Genomic DNA, 14,112 nt, shown 5'->3' with positions numbered 1-14,112 from the left:
TTATGGTCAGAAAAAATGCTTGATGTGATTTCAGTCTTCTCAAATTTATGGAGATTTGCTTAATGGCCTAATATGTGATCCTGGAGAATAGTCCCATCTGTACTTGAAAAGAATGTGTATTATGCTGTTTTGGATGGAATGTTCTGTATGTATCTGTTAAATCCATCTGGTCTAATGTCTTGTTCAAGGCCAGTGTTTCCTTATTAATTTTCGATCTGGATGATCTATCCATTGACATAAGTGGGTGTTAAAATTCCCTGCTATTTTCTTACCATCAATTTCCCCCTTTAGATGCTTCTGTGTTGGGTGCATAGATATTTACAGTTGTTGTATCCTCTTCTTAGATGGATCCTTTTACCATATGTAATGTCCTGATCTTGTTAAAATGTTTTTTTTTTTTTGAGAGAAACAGAGCACATGAGCAGGGGAGGGGCAGAGAGAGAGAATACCAAGCAAGCTATGCACTTGAGTGCAGAGCCTGATCTCCCAAACCTTGAGATCATGACCTGAACTGAACAAAGTCAAGAGCCAGACACTTATCTGACAGAGCCACCCAGGTACCCCTATTCTTTATTTTAAAGTCTATTTTGTCTGCTATAAATACTGCTACCCCAGCTTTTCTTTTTTTTTTTTTTCTGTGGAATATCTTTTTCCATCCCTTCAGCTTTCAGTCTGTATATCTATTTAGGGAGTCATTTGTAGGCAACATCTGGGTCTTGTTTTTTTATCCATTTAATCTATGTCTTTTGATTGGAGCACTTAAACCACTTACTTATTTGAGAGGTATGTACTTTAACTGCCATTTTGTTCATTGTTTTCTGGTTATTTTTGTAGTTATTCTATGTCTTTTCTTCTCTTGCTCTTCTCCCTTGTGACTGAGGACTTTGTTTAGTGTTATGTGTTGATTTCTTTCTGCTTTTGTATATTATAGGTTTTAGGTTTGTGGTTTCTGTAAGGTTCATATATAACATCCTAAATATATAGCAGTGTATTTTAATGGTTGCTTAAAGTTTGAACACATTCTAAAAACTGCACTTTGACTTATCCTCTCCACGTTTTATATATATATATATATATATATATATATATATATATATATATATGATGTCATATTGTACATCTTAAAGGAGTCACAAAATAGACAATTTTTTTTTTTAGATATAATTGATTTTACTGCTTTGGTCTTTTAATCTTTATACTTAGTTTTAAGATTGATTTACTATGTTTACTATGTTGGTTTTACTAGTGAAATTTTTTTTTTTTAATAATTTTTTACTTACAGCCTTTTCTTTTCCAAAGGGGCATCTTTAATTTTCTTCTGAGGCTGGATTAGTGGTGATGAACTCATTTAATTTTTGTGTGGTAAATGCTGTCTCTCTTCTTCAACTGTGAATGATAACTGGGTATAGTATTCTTGGTTATGGGTTTTTTCCTTTCTACACTTTGAATATATCATGCCACTTCCTTCTGGCTTGCACGTTGCTGATGAAAAATCAGCTGAGAGCTTTCCTTTGTAAATAACTAGTGCTTCTCTCTTGATACTTGTAGAATCCTCGATTTATCTTTATTATTATTATTATGTGTCTTGCTTTATTCATCTTGTTTGAGGCTGCTTCTGGGACTTGGATATGTGTGTTTCCGTCCCCAGGTTAGGGAAGTTTTCTGCTCCTTTCTGTCTCTGTTCTCTTTGTGGGACCCCGATACCAGTAATGTTAGTGTATGTGGACATGCTGTTGATTTCCTCTAGTGTATTTCTCATTTCAGTTATTGGTTCTTCTTTGTATTTTTTCTTTCTTTGTTGAGGTTCTGAGTACATCCACTGTTCTCTCAAGTCTGGTGAGCAACTTTATGACCATTACTTCGAACTTTTCATCTGGAAATTCTTAATTTTTCCATAGGGCTCCATAAATTACGTAGCTGGTCCTGGCTCTGACACTAACTATATATGTGTATGCAGGCCATTAGCTTCACACTACCTATTTTTTTCTTATGTGAAGAAGGGATCCCAAAATGACCCTCTTAGTGGGGTAGTGGTAAGGTTCAAAGGAAAACCAGAATTATTTCTGGGGGTCTTTGCAGCAGTGGGTATAGAAAGCAGTCCATAGATTTATGCATCTCCTATGGAGTATCTCAGGTTCAAATTAGAAGATTACTGGTGATACTCAAAGAGCTCTTGCTTATTTGGGCTATATCCCCTCTATTTATCGTATGAAAAATTAGAACTGAGAAAATGTCAAAACACAAGACCATGCAAGCACCTGTTAACAAAGCAAATGGTATCTTTGTATTATTATGAAAATGGTTTTGACTTTTTGAATTCCCCGGAAGGGCCTCCTTCCCAACCAGCAGTCCTTGGATCATTCTTTGAGAATTATTAATCAAATTAGCCTTCTATGGTATCTAATAGGACGATAGAGCTATATGCAGAGTGAATAACTATTTGCACAAGAAACTTTTTCTGTGAGTGAATGTCTAATCTGTTGTCCCACAAGATGGTAAAAACTGTGCTTATGTTCTAATCCTCTTCTGTCAGAAGGAACATAGAGTCTGCTTAAAAACTTTGACAGTAATGCTACACATCAGCCTCTGAATCTTGAATACAGGATGCTGTGAATAAAGCAGTTTGCCTTTATAAGTGGTGCTTGTGCTCAGATACAATCAGTTTACTTTTGGGCGAGGAATTTTATCCTTAAATCATTTTTCTAGGAACTTTGTCCACCTCACAACACAGCTGACAGCCCTGAGAGTAGGTGTTAAGAGATCTCTGTGAAGACCAGATAAATACCTAGTTTGTGCATTCGAAGTCCAACTCTTAGCCTTAAGTGCAAACACTTGGGCCTCCAAGCCTGCTCACTTAGACATTTTGAAGCAGGTAAGATGATGATAAAACGCAAAGCACAAGGCTCTCTGGGAAAGGTTCACATTAAGGATATTGTATGTATGTATCCTTCATTTGTAGGTCATCATAATCTGAAGCACGGAACCTGCTATGTGCCAGGCATTAAGCTTCACTCTGTAGAGACTGGGACAAATATTACTGCCAGTGTCAGCAGTGTAGGGGGGGTGACAGTCCCGTGAACAAGTGGGTACAACATGATGTGATACACAAGAACAGCACAGCTAAGAATGTGATGTCTGTCAGTGATTTTAAATGATTACCTCTAGGGGCGCCCGGGTGGCTTGGTCAGTTAAGCGTCTGAGTCTTGATTTCGGCTCGGGTCAGGATCTCCCTGTTCCCGAGATTGAGCCCGGCATCGGGCTCTGTGCTGACATGAGCCTGCTTGGGATTCTCTCTCTCCCTGCACTCCCAACACCCGCCCCCCTGGCTGTCTCTCAAAATAAATATTTTTAAAAGATAAATGATGACCACTGGGATGAGTCACCAATAGTTTCAAGGAGAATGACTTCTGAAGTGTCTGTTGACTGACAGAGCACTCAAAGGAAGTAGCATTTGCAGGGGCGTCTACAGGAAGGAATTGACTGAGGACTAGGATGACAGCTGCATGAGTAAACTTTGGCCAGACTGCAAAGGAATTTGGAAAGTGTACTGAAAGAATGGGTGACATCAGTTAGACTCGTGGCCAGTCGGATGTGGAGGTGAAGGGACACACAAAAAGGGCTCTGCTTTGCACAACTCAGTGGCTGGAGGCAGGCTGCGAGGATGAGTTTGGTCTTAGACATGCTAAATTAGAGGTGTCTGTCCGCCACCAGGAAGGGATACTAAGAGGCACAAAAAGTAGGTAAGATGGAAACTGAAAGGTAACTGGTATTCACAAGATTGTATTACTGCTAGCAGGTGTTTAAATAGTTCAAATTTGCTTGAGTAATGTGGAAAAGTAATTTCTCTGGAATCCCTTATCTCCTAAAGAGTGGATACAGGAACACATGTCTTTAGGAGGTTTTTAATCTAGCTCACCTACATGGTATGTGCTGATCTAGTTCAGAATTAATTTACTCTTTTCTTGTGTGGGCCTGCGAACTACATTTGATTAATTTCAGAGGTGACATATTCAGCATGAGGCACAAAATAAAAATCACTGAGTAAGACAATATATCCCCAAACTGAATCTAGACAAAAGAATCAAACAGTTCTTTTTAAATGACATACCAAGTTGCTGTTTTTTCTCTTTCCCTCTTCCCTTACCCATGAAATGTAAGTTTAGCTCCATTACCAACTTGAATACAAAATAACAGCAAAATCACAGAACTGGGCAGCAACATTAGAATTCAGGCTGAATTGATAGCAGCTGGCAAACCCCAAAGGTATTTGAAAAGCCTATACAGATTAGTGGGGGGAAAAAATCTCTAGAAGCAGCCTTAATTTTATTCTATAACTGCATACCCTAAATTTTCATAGACCTGTAACGGCTGCCCAGTTACTTTGAAACAGTCATTATTTCCTAAAACAAACTCCAGAAAACTCTTTGGAAGCAGCCATTAATATGGCTTTCTTCAAATAAGAGAGAACCATGATTTGAGGTACAGGTGTTGACCTAAACTGGAAGTCTGTGGTCACTTCATGTTGCAGAAAAAATTGAAACATGTTGCAGAAAAAATTGAAAGACTTAACAATAAGCTTGACTTTCAAATTGCTTAGTATCTATGCTTCCAGAGTGGCTGCTGATTTAATGAATGTAATGGATGCACTGAGAATCTGCTGACGAAAGGAGCTACCTTGGAAATAAAACAGAAATGAAGATATCTGATTGGTGCCACATTAGCTAAAGGTCTGTGAGATTCTGAACAATCTGGAATTACACAAGTGATTTACAGGTCAATGCCAGTCATTACGTTTGACCCCAAATATTCATATACCATAAAGTTTACCTATGATCCTTTCTACTTTAGTAAGAAGGAAAGTATCTAGGTTTGAATACCATGTGGATGCCCAGAAGACTTGACACCAGGCACGAATTATTTGTTTTCTTTGAACTTCCAAACAGACTGTAAACTCTAAATTTATCATTAATAAGTAACTTTCTCACTCCTAATCAATGAAACCATATTTAAAAATTTTTCTTCTAGGGGCACCTGGGTGGCTCAGCTGGTTGAGTGACGGGCTCTGGGCTGACAGTGTGGAGCCTGCTTGGGATTCTCTGCCCCGCCCCTGCCCCAACTTGGGTGTGCGTGTTCTCTCAAAATAAACAAACAAACATCCTTCTAAAAAAATTAAAAGTCTTCTTTCCTAATAATGTTTGCTGAAATTCAGTGTAGGATATAAAAATAATTGTTTAAATAATGGAAATAATAATTTAAAATTGTTTTTGAAACATAAAACCTCAGAAAGCTTTCAAGTGTACTTTTGTAGGCTGATACAGTGCTTTCACCTTTCTAGAACATACACTCCAGGAGTACCTGAAGCCTTGGAAGGGTAGGACACATTAAAACTCAAACAGCTCTACAACCTGCTCCTGTAGACACTGGAAAAAACTCAGACTGGTCACAAGCAGATAGAGTCTGTCTTTCCCTTTCTACTCCCATAGCAATTCCACAAGAAACATGTTTGAATTTTAAAATTAAGAAATAGATACATACTCATCATGAACAATGGTGGGGCCGTCCCTTGTTAAGGCCTCTTCCTTGATGACATTGATAAGTTCGAAAGTACTGCTGATGGGGGCATCTGGGTTAGGCCATTTGGGACACTGGAAGTGCCGAACTTCTAGGACATAGTCATCCTGTAACCGATACAACAGAAGTCACAGCCCAGCCCATTAGATCTGTAATCTAATGACTAGAACTTGTTCCTGAGATAGGATAGAATTGAAGAATGCCCCATTAACCAAAATGGGGCTGGTAAGAAGAAAAATATTAGGGAGGCCTGCCTGCCATTAAAAATTGACCAGGTCATGTTAGTGAAACAGTAAAATTCTGTTTCAGGTGACAATAAAATTGCAGGTGCCAATAAATTATGAGACTTTGTATCCTACTCTATCTTATCTATAAATTGAAAGGAAAAAAATGAGAGGTTAAATCATCATTTAAGTTATAATAACTTATCCTCCTCGTCCTTTCATATCCACCCCATAAGAAGGCAGTTGTTATACATCAAAATGTCGTTTACTAAAAAAACAACAAAAAAAACAAAAAAAAAATCTTATCATCTGCAACACATTGCAATGTTTACATTTCTGGTGGCAAAGAAAATACTGAGCTCTAGTATATTGTTTTTATAATTAGGTCAACAGACCTATTTGTATGCATGCTCAATCAGAGGAACGGTTACATTTCATCTACCCAGCTGGAAAAAGCAAATATTTGAAGGAAGGCAAAAGGGAAGTGTACGTATTTATAATGAAGTCATACTCAAATGCCTGGGCCCGACTTGAGGTGGTAAGTTACTCTGTTATTACTTGGATGATGCAGGGCCCAGGTAGGGCTGTGACTGAGAAAGGCAGCTTTAGGTTACCTGTGTGGCTTCAAGGATAAAGTCATGGATGATAATTTGTTCTTCATTTGAGAGGCAAAGTCTGTCTTTGCTGATAAGGGTGACGGTAAAGGCCTCACAGTTCATGGATTCTTCTCGACTTGGCCAGTATACAAACTCATCTTCTGCCTGTGGGAACCGCCCCCAAAGAAAAAATTCCTCTGCAGTGCTGTCAAACATTTGTTTTTGAATTTTCTAGCAAATTCATGTATCCTGTCTGTCATCTCCCATACCTCCCGAGTCACCTTTTAACTTGGGCACATAGAATTATATCCCCCTCTAATCATCCCAAGTTCAGTGGTCACTGTAAATTGTAATTGATAATAACTGTATTCTAGACTTGCCTCCCTACATCACTGTAACAACCAAAAATGCTCCCCCTAGAGGGGACATATTAAAATTAATCGACTTGGATCCTGTCTTGTTTACTATGACATATTACAGAATATCTCTCAACTGGGGCTAATATATTATTTCACAATTGCTTAAGCAACGAAGACATCCTAGTTGTTACTTCCTGTGGCTTAACATTTCTACAGTTGATTAGCATTTTGCATAGGAATTTCATAAACGTGGTCTTAATTTTTACAATATACTAGGGAGGTGAGGGATTTTTATCATCTGTCTTTACAGACCAGGACATCAAGACTCAGAGAAGCCTGTAAGTTGTCTCAAATCACACTTGCTACTAAATGGTAAGCAACAGAACCTGTCTGGAAAGAGGCTGTGCATAAATAAGCTTATGTTGGTTCTAAGTACAAAGTGCTTTTTCAAAGAAAAGTTAATCTAACCATGTTAGGTGTCAAAAGGAGATTAACACAGAAAAAGGCTTTCAGCCTTGAGTCAGGCAAGCTTTAAATGTTCATCTATTTTAGCATTAAAAATAAATATTCAGGCTCTGTACTTGAATTCCATCCCTGAAAACTGCAGAGGCCGAAGACAAAGTGAAGAGATGTAGAGGTGGGAGTCTTTGTGAGAAATACAACGATTAGGGTAAGACCCCTGACCCCCCCCATCCCTCTTTTTCTCATCAGTCCAAATGGCAAACTCTGCTTTGCCTGGAATAGCTACACTTCCATGGGCATTTGCCTGAAAATGCTTAGATACTACTAGTGAAGTCAGAAATAATTCTGAATAATGTTCAAAACAAAGAAGGTTTTGTTTAATCTTACATTGTTGCATCAGAAATGAGCCAACAGTCCAATAAGACTTATCACCCTTTCAAGTTTCAATATAGCTTATTGCCAAGTACATTTTTATTTTTAAAGCTCAGCATAAGGGGAAACAGATTAGCAATTGGGTTTAGGCTATACAAAAGACAGTCTGTAACTGTCAGGGGTTTTAATACATTTTGTCCAAGGAAATGGAAGTTAAGACCCTTCTAACAGATACTAAAGATGTAAGGTAATAATGGACAAGGCCTATAAATTTAACCAATGCGCAGAGATTAAACGCAGGATTTAGGATTGAATAAATTAATCTGGGCCTTAATTTCCATATCTGAAAAGTGGGAATAACATTATGTACCTGTAAGAAATTAACTTGAATAGTAAATTATCAAATTGGCCTAATGACTGCCAAGGGGATTTTAATAAGCAAACACACACACACACACACACACACACCCCAAAACATCTGGCTACAGAAAGCAAATTAGGGAGAAACTGATCATCTTCAAATACTATGAAAAATACATGCTACTTCTTAATTCAGTAGGACCTCTGGTCTCATGGTTATTTTGCTTACAAATACATTTGTAGATCAAAGATGCCTAGGCATATCTAGAACAGTGCATTCTGACCTAGGAACCCGTGACTTTGGGCTAGTCACAGAATCATGGTCTTGTAAAATTACAGCAGTAAGAAATAAAGCAAACAAAGAGAATCTGCAGACATTTTTTAGGAAAAATGTGCACTGACTTTCGACCCCAGAGCTGAGAAGGCAGACATTCAGGATTCTAGCCTGGTCTCCCTCAGCCCGAGGTGACCTGTTCCAGGGCAGTCCTGTGTCCTCACTGTCTGCATGACACGCGTGGACTCTGTTGGTCCAGCCTCCCCATACAAACGAGCCCGTGGGTAGAGGCTTCTGGTGACTGTCCTGTGATAAGTGACAATACCAAAACACTGACTCATCCAACAAATGAACGTTTTAACAACCCTAAATGCCTCCAATTTCCACATGCAAAACAGAATAGACCCCTATTGCCAGCTAATTTGAAAATTTACACTCCAGTTTTGAGTTGAAGATTCTCAATTTTGTTGCCATTCTCTCCTACAGAAGCAGTCTTGGTATTCTGAAACTGGAGCAAAATGCGACAAAGTGAACTTCCTACTGACTGGGCACGCAGTCAAATGCATGTCGTCAAGACTAGGGGTTCAATCACAGGCTGTTCTTTCTCAACGAAAAAATTCACTGATCTGATACTTGTCGAAGCAGCTCCTCATTGTTTCTTATTTCCGTTTTTGTTTTGTGGGCTTACGTGTCCTCATAACTTCTGAAGACCCAACGAATTCTGCCATTAAGTTTATTTCGATAAACTTGTTAACCCTTCTTTTCTATGGTCTTAGGGACCACAGCAGGGAAGGACTAACTAAATAGAGGAGAAAAGGGCTGTAGCTCAGCCAAGGTCTTAGAAGCACCTTTAAACTGGAACAAAATAGCCTTTCTGTATCTCCTTCCCTGTAATGGATCTGCCTGGCCTAAGGTATGGGGGAAAGATAATGATAATTAGTACTTTAGATACGAATTTTTGGGGGAAGGACTGGGAAAACTTTGCTATGATATTTGTCCCACGCCACATCATAGAAAAGGATTAAAAGGTCACTCCGGTTTAAATCCTGCCTCCAATTATTCATGTATGCCCTTTAGGCAAGTTACTTCCCTCGATTTTCTTCGCTGTTAAATGAGATGATAATAGTATCTGCGTCATAAAGTGGTAGAGAGGACTAAACAAGTTAGTACGTGTAAACACAGTTACATAGTTAGATGCTATTTTATTTTTCCCAAGGGACATATAGCAACTCAGAGGTTAAGATCCTATATTAATGATGTTACTGAAAAAAAAAAGGCTTTACAAAACCTTCCATGGCCCTGCCATGTACAGCATTAGAGAATCAAGTAATGGAACCGATGGCGACACTTAACTGTGAGACTACAAAAGGAGCTTGCTCCAACTTCAAGAAGAGAAGTCTCAATACCCTCCCTAGCGCATACAGACAGTGTAGCCCTGTGCTAAGGTATCAAAATGATTTATGCTTCTGGCCTCACAGGCTCATTAATATATAGCAGATGTGCTTTGCTTACCAAGCTCTGGTTGTCTGGCAGCATGACAATGATCTGTGCATTATGATCCCAAATCATTCGCCAGAAATCTTTCGTAGTATGTGGCAGAGGATGCTGGGTTATAATAAATTCATTGCTCCTATAATAGCCCTTCAGTTAGGAAGACGGAAAATCAGCAGTTACAAACATTTTATTCTGACGCCGGGGTAAGTAAAATATGTTCACGAAATAAGACGGCATTGTTTTGACCACACGAAAACAATTGAAAAAGGCAGTCAGTACATTTGGCTAATTTTTAGCTGTATATGCTAACATGTGTAGATATTTTTCGCTCCACATAAATTTCCTCCTAGTTACCCCTGCTGTTTTTACTTAACGGCAATTTCAACATTTATTCAAACGCTAGATGGGTGAAATTAACAATAAAATTAATTCCTTAATGAACACTTCTCTTAAAGTATTTTTGTACCCCCACTGGCTAGGAGTCTTTTGTTAGAGGTCTCCGGATACAGAAAGCTCTCTAATTTTGATATTACACATCGAGAAATTATTTGAAAAGTGAAATCAGCCACATAGGTGGTATCTGCTCTTTAGCACCTTTTAGTTTAATTGAATTTATTTATAATTAACTGTTGACTCTCACCATGATATAAGAAGCATTAATGTAATCTGTTCCTTTCATTCCAGGCAATGGTGCAAGACCCACTCGAGCACGCTCGGCTATGGTATGGAAACAAAACAAAAACACCACGTTTGCCTTATTATACACGCAGAACGCATAGTGCTTTCTGAGATTCACTCGGTGCGTCACCTATTCCCGTGGATCCCTTTTCAGGTTAAAACTTACCTATATTTTTAACTAAGCTCAAGTGTTCTCCGCTAAGGAGAATGTCAATGGAATTTTGCTGCACAGTCCCAGGAGGGCAGAGGCAACGTAGGAATCAAATTTTACTGTGGGAGAAGTTTTCACAGCACAGCATGAAAAGAACACTCTGTGCAGAGATGACAGGATTTCAGGTAATTTTTAGCCCTGGTTTGATATTCTTTCCATTATACCCACACGTTGTACTTCTGTTTTGCCACAGCCTTATCCGTATCTTTCTCCTGGTAAAGGGCTTAGAAAACAGTGGCCTTTGTCAAGGAAAGATCATCTTTCCAGCGATCAGCCACGCCTGTGTCTCTAGCACACACATAGTATCCTCTGCCGTGTCCCAAGCTATGGATACAAAGGGCCCCGTCTGCATAGTGCCTTGACCTCAATAGCCAGGATAACGTAATAATGTATTCCGGTTGGACGGATTAGTCAGAGATCCTTAAGCTTTCTAGGAGTATTCATGCCACAGTGATAATGGCTTTATTCATTTTTTTAGTTAAGATGTGGAAGTCCCACAACTCTGGGCTTTCGAGGTGAACCGAAGCTAGAGTTCATGTGGCACCGAGGCAGCCGTTCGCTGGCACTGACAGCCGCCCCTGCTAGTCTGATCGATGTGCCTGAATTTTCCTGGCAGAACTCTTCCCCTTGGTAGTAGCTGCCTCTTTACAGAATACATAAAATGCAATGAAAAAATACTAACACATTCCACCAAGTCAAATGGATTTTAAGATCTTACATGGCACGACCGAAGAGTTTCTGTTCTTTTCTTTGTTACACTCTTTCTGAGCACTAAAGCATTCCACATACTTCGCATTACATTGCGTGACCAGCTGAAAGAAAAGTAACGCTTTAGTCTTCATTCAAAGGTGTAACTGTGGACATGTTAACTGACCGTAACATGACAATCATTTCATAATATAATGCAGACATCCAGTCATTCCTTTCTACACCTTAAATGTATACAGTGTTATACAGCATTTGAATGTCAGCAGAGCTGGAAAACAACAAACCAATGAAACAGAAATTACAATTGACAGCATTTGCTTGATGATCTGGCAAAAAAGGTCCATCAATAATCAGATTACTCAAGAAAAAAAACATTTTTTCTACCTCAAAGAATGCATTGTTGTGTTTCAGTAGTGGTTACTTCTGTCCATTCCCTTGGTGATGTGCACACCTGTCTCATTTCTACTACCAGGCCACAGGCTTCTGATAACAGGTTCTGTGTGGGTAGCAGATGTTTACTGAATCAATGTAGATTTTCTGGCTGACAGTGTCACTGATTTTTGCAAGTTCCCCTCTGTAATTTCTCACAGGCACATGAGATTTGGGTGGGCCTACACTAGAAAAGACTGCTATATGGTCATAAGAGCTAACCGTGTTTCTTGAACCTAACTCACTAGGTTCTCAGTACATTTCTGTTGAACTAAACTAACATTGTTCTAAGGCCATTTTAAGTACTTAGCCCAGAAGTTTGGTTATTCTTCCTGTTCTTATATAGCTTGGTTGAACACTTTGTCAATCCCCTTTTTTTTTGGAGGGCTGGGGTATATATCTTAATGGAACATATGGGAATGGCCTCCACCAAATGCTTTAGGACTATTGTCAAGGGCCCTGGATGTAGTTTTCAAGTTTCTGATACTTGTTTTTTTTTCTCTTGTTCTTAAGTTCTCAAGTGATTAGTGCTTACAAAAGAACCAATGACTTGGTTTCCAATGGAATGGAGAGATTTCTTTGATGAATTTTTTTAAAGTATGTGGAAACAAATATTGCAGAATAGAAAAGGTAGGATTTAAGAAATGTTGGCACTTATTTATTTTTATTAAAAAAATGTTTTTTTTGATGTTTGTTGATCTTGGAAGAAGAGAGAAACAGCATGAGTGGGGGAGGGGCAGAGAGAGAGGGAGACACAGAATCTGAAGCAGGCTCCAGCCTCTGAGCTGTCGGCACAGAGCCCAATGTGGGGCTCGAACCCATAAACCACGATATCATGACCTGAGCTGGAGCGGGAGGCTTAACCAACTGAACCACCCAGGTGCCCCGGCACTTAAATTTTTTAAGAATTAATTTTAAACATTGAAAATGAGCTACTACTATGTCTTCATTATTAATGACCTCAAATGGTTTTTAGAATAGTTAGGATGTTATAAAAGGAGAGCCAGAAATTTGAAATTGTTATGGAATGAAAAGTAAGATTAATTTTGCTGGTTACTCTGCTTGACAATCTCAAACGATGGTTTCAGAATCTATGGAAAGTTTTTTTTTTTTTTTTTTTTTTACGTTTATTTTTATTTATTTGTAGACAGAGATAGAGAGCAAATGGGAAAGGGGGCAAAGAAAGAGGGAGACAGAATCCCAAGCATGCTCCACATTGTCAGCGCAGAGCCTGATATGCGGCTCAAACTCACCAACTGTGAGATCATGACCTGAGCTGAAATCAAGAGTTGAACACTTAACCAACTGAGCCATCCAGGCACCCCAAATCCATGGAAAGTTTTACCATGAAAACTAAAATTGCAAAGATTCACCTCATTCTTTCCATTTTGATACAAAATGAGAAATTACATATAGAATTATGCAAAAAAAGGAATTTAAAAGACTAATGAGAGACATACATATAAGAATGTGGAAGGACAGTGTTTGAAAGTTAGAATAAAAGGTCTTACGATCTTAATTACTTTAAGGTCCTAATAGTCTGGATTTTCACCTTTTCCTCAGTCAATTCCATATAAACTTTACCTACCTGTAAACTTCACGCCTCTATCCAAGCAAAAGAATAATCCTTTGGGGAAAGCTAACTTCTCTCTAGTATTCCTTAGTAACTTTTTTAGTTTCTGGATTATCTGATAGTCTTTCAGATAGCTTTATTTTGGGGACAGTGTGCCAACAAATAGCCATTCTTAATAAGGGTAAGATAGATTAATTCAAAAAGAATACAGAAGATATTTTTTGGCCTGGAGTGATTGACTCTGAGTATTAGGTCTTTGTGGCCAAGGGCTGCTCATGTTTACACTCAGATCAAATCCTAAGTTGCTCAGAAGGAAATCTAGCACTGCACTGTCTACTTGGATACCAACAATTCATACACAGGTCAAAACTATTTCCTTCCTATTACATTTGAAGAATACAGATGATAGTCCCTTTTGGTCCATACATTCATGGAAAAAAAGACATGACTCCCATATTGAAGATGTTTCTTTACTTCTTGGTTTGTTTGTTTTTTTAACCCAAGAAATTTATTCGGAACACTACCTTGAATTGTTTTTCCAGCCGCGTCTTTCCTCCTACTCCTGGTATGAGGATGCTGTTAACATAGCTATGCAGCTGATTCGAAGATACTTCAGTCTCCTTTCCTAGAATGGCTTCCAACAAGGCATCGTGGATGAAAATGTACTGCTCCTGTAAGGGACAGTATATGTCATCACTGAGAAGAGCTGGTAAGGGGTAGCTGCCTCGATCCGTCAGGCAATCGACCTCAGAGCAACTCTTCTAACGGGGACCTCCCTATAAATTCCTCCTGCACTTACCG

The 14,112-nt window shown here is 38.8% G+C and overlaps 1 protein-coding gene across 4 annotated transcripts in view; it reads right to left on the bottom strand.

Annotated features, from left to right (window-relative positions):
- The window catches only part of PTPRG (protein tyrosine phosphatase receptor type G), a 712,041-nt gene that overhangs the window by 12,748 nt on the left and 685,181 nt on the right, over positions 1-14,112 (bottom strand). For all 4 annotated transcript variants that reach the window (XM_019469870.2, XM_019469872.2, XM_019469869.2 and 1 more), the window contains 6 exons: positions 13,836-13,982; positions 11,320-11,413; positions 10,353-10,429; positions 9,731-9,859; positions 6,410-6,556; positions 5,536-5,678 (listed from right to left, as the gene is read on the bottom strand). In XM_019469870.2, the coding sequence (XP_019325415.1) occupies positions 5,536-5,678; positions 6,410-6,556; positions 9,731-9,859; positions 10,353-10,429; positions 11,320-11,413; positions 13,836-13,982 (737 nt within the window). The remainder of the gene's footprint in view (positions 1-5,535; positions 5,679-6,409; positions 6,557-9,730; positions 9,860-10,352; positions 10,430-11,319; positions 11,414-13,835; positions 13,983-14,112) is intronic.

The sequence above is a fragment of the Panthera pardus genome, unplaced genomic scaffold (genome assembly GCF_024362965.1).
Source record: "Panthera pardus isolate Hobbes unplaced genomic scaffold, ASM2436296v1 HiC_scaffold_8, whole genome shotgun sequence".
NCBI lineage: Eukaryota > Metazoa > Chordata > Mammalia > Carnivora > Felidae > Panthera > Panthera pardus.
Note: the sequence above shows the minus strand (reverse complement) of the source record. Positions and strands in the feature narration are given on the sequence as shown.